Genomic DNA, 15582 nt, shown 5'->3' on the forward strand with positions numbered 1-15582 from the left:
GGCAAGAGAGAGGCTGTCAGACAGTCAGGAAAGGAAACAGATGATTGGACGTAAACAGATATCAATCTGACCTACAACCATGTCTGAGCATGCACACCGTACAACCCATTTCATATTAAAACAGTCATGGAGCATGTGTTGCTAACGCAATTGCCTTTTATGTTAGCAAAATGTAATAATGTTTTAGGATTAAGAAAAGCTCATGCTCTTTGAAGAGATAAGTGAAGTTGCTGAGCTCAGTTTACCACATTGTGGCTAACTGGCCGGCCCTGACTACACATGCTCTGGTTGACGTTTCTGTAGCATTGCAGCCCGTCTTTTCTGCCTCAAAATGTTTATTTCAGCAGCTCAGCAGAGCTTACTCAAAGTCTTTTTTTTTCAATGAAGCATATTTTCTCACAAAGTAAAGAAGAGTCTACTGAATAATCCCACAGACTTGGTTTCTTTTGTAAATGTCTGTCAGATCCTGCTTGTCTCAAGACCAATCTTGACCACAGTCATTTTGTGAGGTCAGATCTCTGACACACAAGGTCATTCAGCGGATTTCCTGGATCGCTATCTGATCTTAAAGAGTGCAACAGAGGAAAGTCTGTCCTGAAAGTCAGAACTGTATGAGGTTGTTTTGTTAAACACCGTCCAGGATGAGGTCACGTCACAAAATAACCATGCCTGCTACCGTGCAGGCACATGAACACACAAACACACACCAGTCGGATCTGGAGAGGAAAATGCTAAATAACTTAGTGCTGCAAACAAACAACTGTTTTTCTCATCAAGGCCTCAGGTCAGCGCCAAACTAAGACATATGTCCACATTTCCACATCTGCACCACTGATCTGCAATTCACACTCCCTTGTTCACAATTGACAAGAGGATTTCACTGCTGCTGTTTTACATAAGCTTTGACTTTCAAACTGACAAAAAAAAAAACATTGCCTTTACCATCAAAGTGCATTTCATTAGATGCAACAAGAAGGCTTCTAAGGTTGAGATCGCGGCTTGTCAGCTTGAGCAAACTCCAAGAAAACCAGACTTAAAACCAATATGGCTGCTTATATTAAATACATATACTATATGTAAGAGCAGTCCATAGTTTTTTAAGCTGTGTTTTGTCTTTTCTGGTAATTCTTACTACATGTGCCATATTAGCATCATCTGAGTGGCTTACACTTGGTTTACAAAATGAAAGGTGATTGGTATTGATTTTTTTTTTTAATTAACAATGAACCTGCAAATATTCATGGTGTTGTTCATTTTACTTCTATTTCTTCTCTAGCGATTACAAAAGTAGATCCCTCTGTTTCATTTTTAGTAACCTGATGTCAAGCAACCGGCATTGTGAGTAAATTATGCTGAAAGTTGTATCACCAGAGTCAATGTACCAATGCACACACCTATGATGCAAGTGAGAGTTAAAATCTGTTTTTATTTTTGCACTATTCCTTTAGGAGTATGGAAGAAAGAAACATTTCCAGGAACTCTGAATTCTTCTTTTATATTATTTCTTATCATGCTAAACGTAAAGGTTTAAAGCTAACTGCTGGTCTGAATAAAACACTTGTCCCGCTGGGATGCAGGAATGAATGGCCGATAGTCAGAGGAACGACACGTGTACACACATATGTATGCAATTAATCACCGTGTTTCCTGTGTGAGTGTCCAATTTGAAAGAACAGGATGTGATACCAAGTACATTGGCTCAAACATCCACTGTTCTGTGTCATCACACCACATGTGTCAGGATTGCTGCAGGACACGCAAAAAAACACAAACAGCCCAATTCATCTCAGAGAGGCCACATGACGCCCAATTTACCTAACTGCCGCTTCAAATCCCATAATCTGTGTCAGAGTTTGGCATGGAGCTCCCAGCTGTGTGTGAGTCAATGCGTTGACCACGACACCTTCTACACAGGCTGTTTGCACTGGTTAATGTGGCGGATGTTTTGGGCTATGACGTTTGGTTCTGGTGCATTATTTTTAGACCTCATGTTTAGTCATTTCATTGCCTTCGACCAATGAGTTAACATTTGGGAGAACAAAGACCTTTATCTGCTGCAGCAGGTGTTTGGTTAGCACACATTTTTGCAAATGTGCTTTTCATTTAAACAGCCCAAAAGCAAAGTTCAGGTACAAACAAGAAGAGAGAAAAAATGTACCCAGCTGTTTTATATTGTTTTTCTTTGGGCCGGAGAGGATTTTGCTGAAGTTGCTGGTTTATGGGTGCAAAGTTTCTCAAAATAAGTTTAGAACAATAAACCCGATATATTTCTCACTGATGTTTAACCGTTATCTTTAGGTACAGATTGCTTTGCTGTTAAAATAAAGTTTTCTATCCGACTATCTATGGTTATAACTTTTTGAATGTCACTGATTCCAGTTGCTGTGATAGTTCCACAACAAATGAAAGAAAACACCAGTGGTTGCTTCACCTTTACCAACTCCCTGCATCCAAACTGAGTCAACTTTTGACTAAATCAAACACATCTCATCCCTCTTCGCTTCAACAAGCCTTTTATTTTGAAAGTTGTTAAATTGAAGAGAGAACATCTGGCTGAGTACAGTTGTTTCAGAATTATGTGTTATGAGAATAAAATGTTGCGCCGATGACACTTTACTGTTTGTTAATGCTGTCCATTTGCCAAAAAATGTCAAATAGTGGTATAGCCAATCAGAACATCCCTAATATTTACAGTCCACATATCAAATGCACATCTCTTTGGATGTAAGAGTTTTAACATTGCCTACAAGTTCCTGTAAGTCCTATAACAACTATAACAGGTCTTAGATAAGTCCTGAAAATGCCCTTTGACCTCCTACAGAATGTGACTGAGCATGACAGTTTTTAATCATATGACCTGCTTGCAGATTTAGTTTTTTCCAACAATGCTGTTCATTTTTCTTATCTACAATGCGATAATAGATCGTCAACACCTCACTGCTGAAAGTGGAAATATTTTGATAAAAAGCTTATCGTGGTTCTTGGTCTTAACTGCAGACTTTTGTGTCATATGCATTGTAAATGGTGATTATTGCAAATCAGAATATTAATCAGGGTAGTGTCAAATTCATTTTTTTCCTGGTAATAATGGCAGCAGATTGGCCCACCTCTACTCTTCAGACTGATTTATTGCCACATTTATGCATCTGGATCCAGGTCTAAGTAAAAAAAAGTAATAATAATAATCTGACCTCTGGAGACCACAACGGACGCTTCAGCTCTACTCTCTTTAAGCACCACCATGACTTAGGTCCCAGAATAACTAATCACCACTTCTTTTTTAAACAAATGTGTGACTTTGATATAAAATTTACAGATTTTTTTTCCACAATTAGGAAATAGATTTGATTTAAAGGAATAAAACCTGTCCCACTGTTCTACTTCACAGAAAAACGGCAGGTTCACACTGAAGTAACGCAAATTCGACTGAGAAAAACCTTTGGAAAAAGATGGTTATTCGCCACAGGGGTTTGAATCAGTTCACAAATCACTGCAGACATAAACACCGCTTCAGACTGTTGTTGTTATGTCACTTTTGAGGCTTCAACCTCTCTGCAAGTGATTCCTGGAATGGTGACTAAACAGTCTTGGAAAAAATGTCAATGGCAACTTTTTTAAGAAAAAGGGGCAACACTGTTTGACCTTTTGACCTCTTCTCTTTTCAGTTAAAAACACACCTCTGATAAACTGACAGTCAGTCAGCTCTGTGCCAGCCGACAGCTGTGCGCATTCACCTTCATTATTCTGCACTCCAGCTACCTGACATATTACGGTGGGGGGGGGTTGCTCACAGTAACCAGGGGGTACACTGCGGACTTCATGAGCAAGTTACCTAGGTTACCGTCAACCCTCCATGCAGAGCAGCTATTCACAGGGTATGTGCAAATGAGCATCACAAGCGAGTTTATGGGTCTCTAAACTTCATCAGCCATATAAACTCCCTGGGAAAAAAAGCTTCTGTTGGAGAAAACGACATCCTCTGCACATATGAAAACAGGCTGCATGTTGGGAAAGGGAGGGAGATGTTGAGGGAGGGGGCAGACAGGGGGGTGGGGCTGTCCTAGTTACGCTTGTTTGTCCCATGTATACGCTTTCTATGCACAATGTGTGTGTTTTGTTTATGGAATGTGTATTGTTCTGAAATTCCTTTCCAAAGCCAGTGTTTCCCTATACGTTCACTTATGACCCCTGGCACAGTGACAAATGCTCCAGGAATACACTCCAGTGTCTGATAAGGCAGGGTTGTAAATTTGGGTATGTATTGCCTGCAGAGGGGAGTTGGGGGCGGGGATGGAACCCTTCAAGAATCCTCAAGAGGGTTCCAGCAAATCCATGGTGAAAACACAAAAAACCTGTGTCAGATGAGTTGACATGCAGCCAGAGTCACGGGAAACTCTTGAAGACAGATAGTCCTTGAAGAAGGTCTTGAGTTAAGATTATTGGGCCCACTAATTTGCAGCTAGACTCTGTGGAATCCAAGAAGTTAAAATTCACTTGCTTTCTACACATAAACATAAATGTGAAATAAAATATATATTACTATGACTGGTAGGAGTTGTACCTAATGTTATTTGAATGTTATTTGACACAAAGAAAAATTCTTTCCATGTATGAAGTCTGGGAGACATTTCTAAAACACCCCTGTAGCACAACAACCTATTTCAGGGTCTGTGACATTAATCCATTTTGAGATTCTTCCCATTTTATGCTGGCCTCTTGGAAACCCTTCTATAAATGGGGCTCTGTTAGAGAATTCGGTCCATTCCCGAGGGAGGATTTAGACGCATGGGGAAGGCAATGAATAAGAGGTAAAAAAAAAAAGAGGGTCTTATCAGCTCTTCAGTAGAAGAAGAACAGCCGACTGTTTATCTTTACACAATACATACGGCCACTTCTAGAGATAGACATACGACATACAACCCATACGACAAAAAACTGCTTCACCGAGGCTTGATTACTGTTCATCCTCTAACAGTGGTTGTTTAGGGAATTTAAGGCAATGAGGTTGAGAAAAGATCAAAGAAATAATTGGACTATTTTAAGATATGACTTGATCTCACATTTACCATCTAAAATAGTTTACAATGTTTAGTTTTTTTTTCTGTCTCTTGCCATGCCTATAAACACAGCAGTTAGGATCAGCATATACAACAACCAAAGGAGCTTCGTCTTGTCACCAAAGACAACATCTGTTTTTCAAAAAGGAACAAACTCTTTTACACATTAACACAGAGCGAGTGTCCGAATGAAAGAAAATCAACACATCAGTAAATTGCAGAGTTTGTGTGTGAGAGACAGTGCTGTGGACAAGCCGGCCTGACACCGTCAGCAGACAGTGATCCAGACAAGGTTTAGTGTAATGACTGGGTTGGAGATCTAGGAAAAATGTGCCTTTGAAAAAACAAAGTATTCAAATTTTCCACGTGTCCTTAAACTTGTATTTTTATCCACTGGTTTAGTGACTAATAAACAGTTGACAGATTGACTCCTGGAAGACACCCGACAATGAACACAGCTATGACTAAAGATCTGCATCTAGAATAGTATTAACTGTGAGGGTTGAGCTGGAGCTGCTTCTGTCTGTGGAGTATTAGCCCTGTGCACTTACTGCCTGTACTGCAGTTTTTCAATCTGTTGTCTTTGACATTGTCCTTACAACTCTAACTCTAATAGGGAGGAAAGTATTCAAACTCTAAAGCATAACATAGATCAGTATGCCCAATAAGTAGATCGGGGTCTGCGGGTAGATCACAAGGAAGTGGTGGAAGATCATGAGAAAATTTTAAAAAATTATATTACAATATAAAAGTAAAACGATATAGTATTTAGTGGTAACAACATACTTTAGTAATTGAATAGTATTGCACCATAGATAATAATTTAATTATAAAGTTTGTTCAGTTTATGAGTAAATATCTATTTAACAATTTCAGTGCAGGTAGATCACCTTGGCCTTGTCATTTGAATAGTAGCTCCAAAGACTGTGTTGTGGGCACCGCAACATACTGTAGATCATTCTCCACAAAGTAGTTGTCCAAAGAATGGAACTGACCAATCTTCTCTGTATATTCCTGGGTATGTCTATAAGAATATCTAGCATAACAAAGAGAAAATTCACATTTATGTTGGACTAAATGGTTACCGGGTGATGGCCAAAACAGAGACTGTTCGAGGATGCATACTGTACATAACCTTTGCACACACACACTACTCCAACTGCAGCTCAAAGGGGCACTTGAGGTAACACAATGAGCAGCTTTTTCAAAATCCAAACAGAATCCAAACAATCCAAAACATGAAAAGAAAACAAAAAAAGGCAAAAAACCTCTTGTGACCCAGTGGTGATGAAGATAAGGGTTAGAACCTACTCTTTGTCTTCTAAATCTTTGCTTGGACAATTGTTCTACAGTCTGGTCTACTTCAACAGCCCCGGGACTTCAAAGTAAGTAGTCAGCCGTTTAGTCCACGGTTTAAAACCTGTCTTCCTCTTAGCCTTTTCATCCTCTATCCCCTTATCCTTATCTTCCAGTCTGTCTGAGGAGCGGAGACCAGTCTCTGCCACCGACTTCTCCTCCGGTCACACTTGGCTACTCTGCTCTGCTGGCCTCCAACTCACCTCAGCCAGACAGACGAGAGCACAGCATGGCAGCATCCTGCCATTCTGCGCACACACACAAACAGGAGACAGAGCTTTAATTCAGGCAAACACTTCCTACATTGTGTCCAAACAGGAAGCCCACGCGGTAATAGGATGTTTTTTTGCTTTCTTGTTAAAATCTGGAAGACCTAAGTTTGGGCAAACGATGTTGATTATACTAATTGGATTTTGAGTAATCGATACTTTTAACCCTTCTCTGCCCTTCTGCCCCCCACCCACACAACCAACACACACACATATATTGTTTGTAAAGATGGCAAACATGGAGTTAAAATTTTAAGAGTATAAGAAATCAATTGTGTTGCGTTTAAACTGCTTAGAATAAAAAAATAATAACTCAAGGTGAAGTAATTAATTATTTAGGTGCTAAAGTATCTATCACATTTGACCAAAAAAATTAAACAAGTTCAAAGAAGATCAGGGTCATGTGTTAGACACTGCAGTCAGTCAACAGTTTTACATCATATTTTCTCTGGGAATAATCTGTAATCTGAAATCAGACAGCCAATCATGTAATCTGACATCAGACAGCCACCACATTAATCTTATAAGTGTGCTCAGGGGATTATGGCGGCTCGTCCACATGCAGAGGATCACAGCCCGATTTTCTATGTTACTACAGCACTGATGCAAAGACCTTAAAGGGATATGGAGTTAAGTGTTTAGCAAACAAGTAACGCAATAAAATATCAATAATAAAAACTAGAGAATTATTCGATAGCATTTCTTATACTTACTTTTAAATAGTAAAAAATAATTTGTAGGGTATCTTTGAACTAACACCTTTGTAGAGACATTAAAGACACCCATTATTGCCATATTTCACAATGGCATTTTTTTCATTAACCTTTAATTAATTTTAATTTAAACTGTTACACTAGTGGGCTCACTACCAGCCGTTCTCTCATTTCAGCCTCCATCTCTGCTTCCAGCACTGGGCACAGTTGGGTTTACCCTGGTATGATATGCATGTTTTTACATTTTACATGTCATTATTTGGCCATATCATTCCACTCCATGATGGAAACCAGAGCCAAATCACAGTTTACTATTACAAACCATATTGTGGGAGGTTAAAAAACACTGCACTGCCTGGTGGAAACTCCAACTAAAATAGATGGTCTCTGCCAGTTTTGCATCCCATGGTGTGTTTACCAGCCTTTCTTTCCATCTGTCTCTTGGTGGTGGTGGTGGTGGGGGGGGGACTGACATAGTGACTGTACACCATCTTCTGGCTTTTCTTCTTTATTCTCGCCCACATATTATTGGCAGATCTTTCTACCTTCTTAATTTAACACCGCCCGTTAATAAGAGACAGGATTAGACTCAGACATCCCACAAAACTATGACATCATAAGGCCTGAGCTGGGACTCTTTCATAAACCTTATTAAAAAAGACATGTTAAAGAATGAAAAAAGAAAAGATAGCTATTAAATATATGAAAAAAGCTGTAATATACTGTAATATCAGAAATTATATTTATATGTATATTACAGTAACTTTATTTATTTCCCTTCCAATAGGATAATAATTTAACAAATTTGGGATCATGCTTTACTACTGAAGACCAGGAACCAGGTCATTAAAATGTTTACTTATGGTAGAATCAAGTGAAAATAACCTTACTTCCCCAGGAGTTATATTTATGCAGTTACGTCAATAATGAAGTTATTACAATAAGTCCCTGAGTCCAGTAATGTGAAAATTTGATTCTGACATTTGACCATGCTTAACATTTATCTTTGGGAAACTTTGAAGGAAAACAAACATACAGACAGATATTACATGACCAACTTGGTAAAACTTGTTTTGTTTCTAATTTATCAACACAATCACCTGGAGCAGGAGTTTTCCAACAAAAACAGTTTAACTATTGTTTTGAAGGTCTAAGGTGAAGCGAACCAGCCCGGTTTTCATCAGCCTCACTCAGCACAGTGCATGGTTTTTGTTGAGGAAACTTTCTTCTGATGTCACACCCACATAAGGGTTCATCTGCCTACACTGTCCATGTGCCTGCAGTCTCTGTTTAAACCCAAATATATACAAAAAAGGCTTGAAATTATTCATAAAAAAGATTTTGAAAAAAAGATTTGGTAAACACTGTATTTTTTCAACACTGCAATTAGAATGATTATTCCACAAATGATGACTTGATTTTTTTATTTCGCCAACGGGTTTATAGTTCCATCTGACACTGTCATATCGATAATATTTTTCCTGGGAATAATTTAATCAGCCATAGGTCATTCAATGTCCAGATATGGTGTATGACTGTGGTAAGAAACAGACTGGAGAACCTGAATGGGAGAGATGAGTAGAAACAGACTCATCTTGATGAATCACTTTGGCCTTAGATTAAAAAAAGATACAAAAATAAATAAAGGCTGATGATGAACTCCGGATAATAACTAATGAGATGTACCAGAGAAAAACAGCATACTATCCCCACACACACACACACACACACACACACACACCCACACACTCAGAAACACACACACACACACTCAGAAACACACACACACAGGGGGGATGATGATGCTGCTCTTGCTGCTGTTGGTTGCCTCTCTGGTTACAGCAGCTCCTGATGGCCAACACCCCAGAAAAACGTTGGAGCTCAGCACACCGTCAATTATGATTCAAATCTAAACAACATCTCGGTCAAATCGACCACACGCTGCAGTAAGATATTATGAAGCGCGGTGTAATAACAAAGAACGGATCTGGAACTGATGCGAAATTAACTCCAATTTCTGTGGTTGCTGAAAAGACAGAAAAAATTGTGAACAAATTTCGACTTTACTTTTACATCTGTTGGGCAGTGAAATGTGATAATCGTGTCTCGTCACGTTCGTTATTTAATATCTAAAAACTGGGTCTATTGTACAGACGGGGGTTTCAAGTGTCCCCTGTCAAACACAAGCAGGTCAGGACAAAAGAATCATAACAAAGACTCACATTATGCCACAAGTACATTAAAAACAAACAGCTATGACTCCAATGTTGACTTTCAGAGACAACAAATGATCCGGAATGGGACGGATGGTCTCTTCACCGTAGCCCACCGCTCCTCCACCCTGACCTGCTTCTCCTCCAAACGGGGTGTGACATACAAACCCCCCGTCAGCATGCAACTTCTTAACTTGACACAAAAGCCAATAAACGCATCCTATAAGCAAAGATTAAACCAAACTGGACATAAAGGCTGGCAGAGGATGCTGTGTTTCCCTCCAGTCCTGCCCGGCCGCTGTCGAACACCGGCCCCGTGGGTGTGTGTGCGGACACTTCCCTTCCTATTGTTCGGCGGCTGTCACAGCCGTTAAGGTGCACCGTGGATTAGCTTCAACATTAGCCTCGCCGGCTAACAGCACAGCAGGCTGGAGACTGTACAAGGTAACGCGGCACCTTCCTAATAGTCGTTACAGCAACAAAAGTCGCTCTGTTGTCTGGGTCAGATTTAACAAAGAAAACAAAGGTAGGTCACAAAGACTCATGTTGGAGTTTTTAAACATACCCAGAGCTCCGTTCCCCAACTCATGACGGATTCCTCCTTCTGAGTTCTCCTATGTTGGAAGCAGTTTCCTTCGCTCAGAGACTCCAAAAACAGCCGCTGGAAGTCGGCTGCGCTCACTGAGTGACTGCCCTGAGACAATCACCCCGCCTTCTCCTCAATCACCATGGCCGGTCCAACCGGGGGCCCAGTCCTTAAACTCCACACCCCCTTCCAAAAACAGCCTGGCAGCAGAAAGACGTTGAACATTAGGAATGGTTACTCCTTGAATGAAAATACACGATTTAAGCATTAACAAAAATTCACAAAACAACAAAAGTTTTTTTCTCGCCATGTATCATGAATATCTGTAAAAAGTACAGAGTTAACCTGTCAATTGTGAATCTTTTTAAAACATTATAAAATGTATTTATCTGAATATATATTTAGTTAGCTATTTTTTATCAAAATTTAAAATTGAAACAAAGATTTTATGTTTAAATTCGATTCAGGAAACAAATAGGTCTACGTCTAAGCAAAATTTAAACAAAGTAGTAATGGTTCCCTCTAGCGATCAAAATAGAACATTACTCCTCCTAGCACTACGATAGATATACTGTTTGCAAAAGGCAGTAGCCTACGTCTTCACCTTACGTGTCTTGCCTTGAAAACACAGCAGAGGAAACGTTTTTTTTTTTAGTTCATTCATTCGTGATTTTGTTTGCCTCGTATACAATAAAATTCAATAACTGTCCACATCGTTCTCGTTTTTGTCTGATCTTGTTGTCATCCACCGTCAACAATTGTACTTATACTCTTTAAAATTTCTCCGGGGTTCGGGAAATTATTAAAAGAAGAATATGTATAGTGAAAAGTGGTTAGAAATTATCGACTTGGTGTGTTCTTATATCTCCACACCAATAGATGGCGGTAATGCATAAACTAATCATCGGACGCACTCCTGCCATGTAAAAAGCAAGAAGATGATATTTCATAAAATGGACATATACTGAGTTTTTTCTTGTCATTTTACTCGTTAATCCTGTTAAATAAGCTTTATTTGTGCAGACATCCAAACATTCAGTCATGTATCGCTGCATTACGAGGTAAGACGTTTCATATCTATGGATTAACACATTGAAGGAAGTCGGTCATGAACTTTGGCACACATTTCTCAGTGTGAATATTAAGGATGTGCCTTTTGGAATCATCTTCAACTGGGTTATTATTCATTTGATTGAATACGTTTGGTTATATGTATTTAATGCGTTTGGTTTATCATAAAGACTACGGAGATTACAGTACAACCCGGGTACATGTAGTAGGCGGAAATACTCTTAACACGAAGTTGACACCATTACCTATTTTTGTATCTACATTAATATTTAGGATGATAGTTTTACAGTGGCAAAAAGTAGTTCCAAGAGTTCCACTGTTTATTCCAGGCAAAACTATGAATACAAACCAATTTTTGCATTGCGTTCCTTCAAATGTCGAATTTGAAAAAAATAACCTTTTAATGTGCATGGCGTTTATTCTAGTACCTTTGACCTAATATTTATTTTATCACAGTTTAGCACAGCAGCACTGGAAATGTTCACTCCGTCATATGAGCTCAGCGCTAAAGAAGAGGAGATCTTTGCAGAGTGCTTTCCCAGTGTTGGAGCTGCCACTGCAGCCCATTCATAAACACATATTTGAAGCTAACCTTCGTAACAGCATCGCCTGCTGTAAGAAGTGAGTCTTGTCAATTGATGTCCTGAAACTGTTTTTTTCTTCTTCTTCTTCTTCACATTGGTGACAATAATTGAATTTGACCTTCACTGTCACAGGTTAGCAGAGTTGAATGAGAAGGTGAGGAAAGGTGGAGGTGAGAACAGCATCGCCAGACACACCAAGAGAAACAGGAAATTGCTAGTCAGGGACCGTCTCCGGCTTCTACTGGACGATGAAGACTTTCTGGAGCTGTCACCAATAGCTGGTATGGGTCTGCCTTATGGGGACATCCCTGCTGCCGGCTGTCTGACAGGTGAAACACATGGCAACTATAACTATGTTGGTTATCCTGATACTTTATTTTATATCGGACAATATTTTTGCCTGTGTATCAGGTATAGGCAGAATCTGTGGTCTATGGTGTGTATTTATTGCCAACGATGCAACAGTCAAAGGTGGCACAGCATATCCAATCACAGTGAAGAAACAGCTAAGAGCCCAAGAAGTGGCGATTCAAAACCGCCTGCCATGCGTTTACCTGGTGGACTCTGGAGGAGCTTTCCTTCCACTGCAGGTTAGTTTTAAAATACTGGGACAGTTATTTCAGGGAAAACTGCAGTTTCTATTTCCTCGTTGTCTGATTGTGCTTCTTTATCCAGTCAGAAATTTTTCCGGATAAGAACCAGGGAGGAAGAACTTTCTACAACGAAGCCATCATGTCTGCGATGAAGATTCCACAGGTAAAGAATTGAACAAAAGTGATGAATTTTAGGGGTGTGTACGATATGTATCACGATACAAATTAAATGTTGGAAAACTGTCAGCATGTTGAACACACAATGCTGTCACATGGTTAACATCAGGTTACTAACATTTGAGGGGGTCTACATTTGTAATCGCTAGAGATGAAATAAAAGCAAAATGAAATAAATCAGCACCAGGAATATTTGCCTGTTAATTGTTGAAAAAAAAAATTAATAGTGGTGTAGAATTTTGATACAGTATCGTTATAATATGAATATTCTCCTACACCCCTAATGAATATACTGTATAAAACCATAGGCTGTGGAATTTACTCTGTTGATAACATCTGATGTCAGTGAGCACTGAGACAAATCTACGTAAGAAACTCTAAGCCGTGCCCTCATGACAACAACCAATGATCCTGAAGGTGTCAGTGGTATGTGGGTCATGCACAGCGGGTGGAGCCTACATCCCCACCATGGCAGAAGAAGCAGTGATGGTGCATCAGATAGGCACGATATTCCTGGGAGGACCGCCACTTGTCAAGGCCGCCACAGGAGAGGAGGTGTCTCCAGAAGACCTGGGAGGAGCCAGACTTCACGCCGAGTAGGTCAACGTATCAACTAACCTTTACAGGATGATGATGAGTATTGAACAGCGATGCATTGTCAGTTAAATTTGTCCTCTGATGAGTGTAGAGTGAGCGGCTGTGTGGATCATTTTGCCTGGGACGAGAAGGAAGCGTATGAATACACCAGAAACATCATTTCAACGCTTAATTTTGAGCTTCCTGAAGAAGATGTAGAGGATGAGGAAACAACGATGAGGAGGAGGAGGAGAAGAGCTGAAGAGGAGCCTCTGTACGGTTCGGAGGAGCTCTTGGGTCTGGCTCCACTAAGTTATAAATACACAGTGGATGTTAAAATGGTAAGAAAGCCTTATCCTCACTGGACTTGTATACCTGTCAGTACATTTAAACAGTTTATCCTGATTTTAATGTTAATAAAATTCACACTTTTTTTATAAGCTATCATAAAACAGCAGTATTAACACACTTAATGACATTAACCACTGTGTAGTACAGTATACATTTTATGTTACTGTTTCTGTCGGTCCAGGTCATCAGTCGACTGACAGACGGGAGTCGCCTTCAGGAGTTTAAAGCACGCTATGGAACCACACTAATCACTGGATTTGCCAAGATTCATGGGTAAAACACACACACACACACACACACACACACTACTCTGTCATTGTGAGAAGACTTCTCAGATTTGGACATGAATCCCTTTTTTTAAATGTACCCACTCCCACCCCCTCCCCTCCCCTATCACATTAGCCACCTGGTGGGAATCGTAGCCAATAATGGAGAGCTGTTGTATGAGGCTGCCTTAAAAGGAAGTCATTTTGTCCAGTTGTGTGACCAGAGAGACATCCCACTGCTCTTCCTCCAAAACACAGCTCCCACAGGAGCACTGACGCTCTCCAAGTCCCAGGTATTCACTCTCAGTAAAACACAACACAGTTATGCATATACATATATTTATGGAATTGAAAGAATACAAAATATCAATAATTCCTGTAACCACGTTTCAGATATCTTGGTCAATATTACATGTATATTAAATTTGAAAAAATAAACAATCTTTTGCTTTCTGTGTATTCCTGTTCTAGGCAGAGCAGAACAGTAACTGTCTAAAGGCTCGGGGGTCAATGCTCTCTGCAGTAGCCTGTGCAACGGTCCCTAAGATCACAGTGCTGATTGGTGGAAGTCACGGTCCCGACAGCTACGCTATGGTGAGACAGCGTGACATATTTTGTGATTTTTTTTTTTAACCAGGACAATGAACTATAGTCGACATCTGTTGTTATTTAAAGGTGTCAATAAAAGAGAAGTCATGTGACCTAGAGAATTCCAGCTGAATTTATCCTAACACTGTGGACTGGGCTTGTTTTCTTTTTTCTTTTTCTCTGATGCTAAAATCCATTCTGTTTTCGGCTGCAGTGTGGACGAGCCTTTGATCCAAATTTCCTTTTCCTGTGGCCTAACGCCAGAGTGTCGATGGTTGCTCCTGGTTATTGTGGCTCCCTGCTGCCCCCTGATACCGAGCAGGAGGAGCAGCAGCAGCAGGAGGACGACTTAAATAAAAGGTTAAAAAAGGAGAGTTCAGCTTTCTTCTCCTCTGGAAGACTCTGGGATGATGGGGTCATTCTGCCTCAGGACACCAGGAGGGTAAAAATAACACACCAGGAGGATTGTAATATTCATATTTAAGATTTATTTTCTGACTGATTAACTGTTGGGGATTACAGGTGGTCAGAGACTGTCTGGACATCATTAAACAGCAGAAATATCAACTGTCAACACAAAAGGATCACTCAACCGTTCTTCGAATGTAGAAGTGCCTGTTGCTCCAAATTTGTACAGACAACCACCGAGTGTAACTGCTTCGATTTAGAATCATGTCCATCATTTATTACCTTAAATAAAGGTTTGACAAAACTTTAAGAACACTCACTGGAGATATGTACAAGTGATGGAGGTCAGAGTAAATGTTTGAGACGTAACAGACGGGGAAAAAAATGAAAATCTACAGTCAGAAGTCTAGGTCAGGATCTTTTAACAAGAATAATCTCTGATTGTAATTTCTGAATTTGTAGAAATCAATCTCACTGAGATTTAGAAGTCTGATCATGTCATCATCTTATCGAAATCTTCAAACAAATGAAATGAAAACTTGTCAGAGTTGACACATTTGTCATCATTGTATTACCATTCAAGAAATGTTCTGAAGAAAGCACTAACTGTACTAGTATTTGTAAAAATAAATTAAAAAGGTAAAATGTAAATATACTGCAAATAAAATGACTAAACTTCTTCCTTTGGTTTGCTGTATTTTCATTCTCCAAATGTTCACTTAGGTCGCATTCTGTATGTCAAACTCAAGGCCTATGGGCCCAATGTGGCCCACC

General features: G+C 39.7%; 2 protein-coding genes across 3 annotated transcripts in view; one reads left to right on the forward strand and one right to left on the reverse strand.

Annotated features, from left to right (window-relative positions):
- fnbp1l (formin binding protein 1-like) overlaps window positions 1-10332 on the reverse strand; it is a 29224-nt gene extending 18892 nt beyond the window's left edge. Inside the window, exon 1 of one of the 2 annotated variants that reach the window (XM_008338361.3) lies at window positions 10174-10332. In XM_008338361.3, coding sequence (XP_008336583.1) covers window positions 10174-10197 — 24 coding nt within the window. In that variant the 5' untranslated portion in view covers window positions 10198-10332. The remainder of the gene's footprint in view (window positions 1-10173) is intronic. The other variant, XM_008338355.3, reaches the window with a different exon arrangement.
- A 767-nt stretch (window positions 10333-11099) lies between these two features.
- Window positions 11100-15487, forward strand: LOC103399726 (methylcrotonoyl-CoA carboxylase beta chain, mitochondrial). The gene is made up of 12 exons (XM_008338369.3): window positions 11100-11255; window positions 11722-11886; window positions 11982-12178; window positions 12261-12439; window positions 12525-12605; window positions 13037-13215; window positions 13308-13536; window positions 13728-13819; window positions 13949-14105; window positions 14284-14406; window positions 14615-14842; window positions 14923-15487. Exons 1-12 carry the CDS (start codon window positions 11236-11238, stop codon window positions 15007-15009), a joined length of 1737 nt encoding a protein of 578 aa, XP_008336591.1. The 5' UTR covers window positions 11100-11235; the 3' UTR covers window positions 15010-15487.
- The last annotated feature ends 95 nt before the right edge of the window (window positions 15488-15582 follow it).

The sequence above is a fragment of the Cynoglossus semilaevis genome, chromosome 2 (assembly GCF_000523025.1).
Source record: "Cynoglossus semilaevis isolate Cse_v1.0 chromosome 2, Cse_v1.0, whole genome shotgun sequence".
NCBI classification, from domain to species: Eukaryota; Metazoa; Chordata; class Actinopteri; order Pleuronectiformes; family Cynoglossidae; genus Cynoglossus; species Cynoglossus semilaevis.

Excerpts from the sequence above, each read along its gene's own strand:
- LOC103399726 (XM_008338369.3), top strand. The coding sequence starts at position 11,236 with ATGTATCGCTGCATTACGAG. Across the intron at positions 13,216-13,307 it reads GGAGCCAGACTTCACGCCGA|AGTGAGCGGCTGTGTGGATC; the intron begins GTAGGTCAACGT and ends TGATGAGTGTAG. Across the intron at positions 14,407-14,614 it reads GTCCCGACAGCTACGCTATG|TGTGGACGAGCCTTTGATCC; the intron begins GTGAGACAGCGT and ends TTTCGGCTGCAG.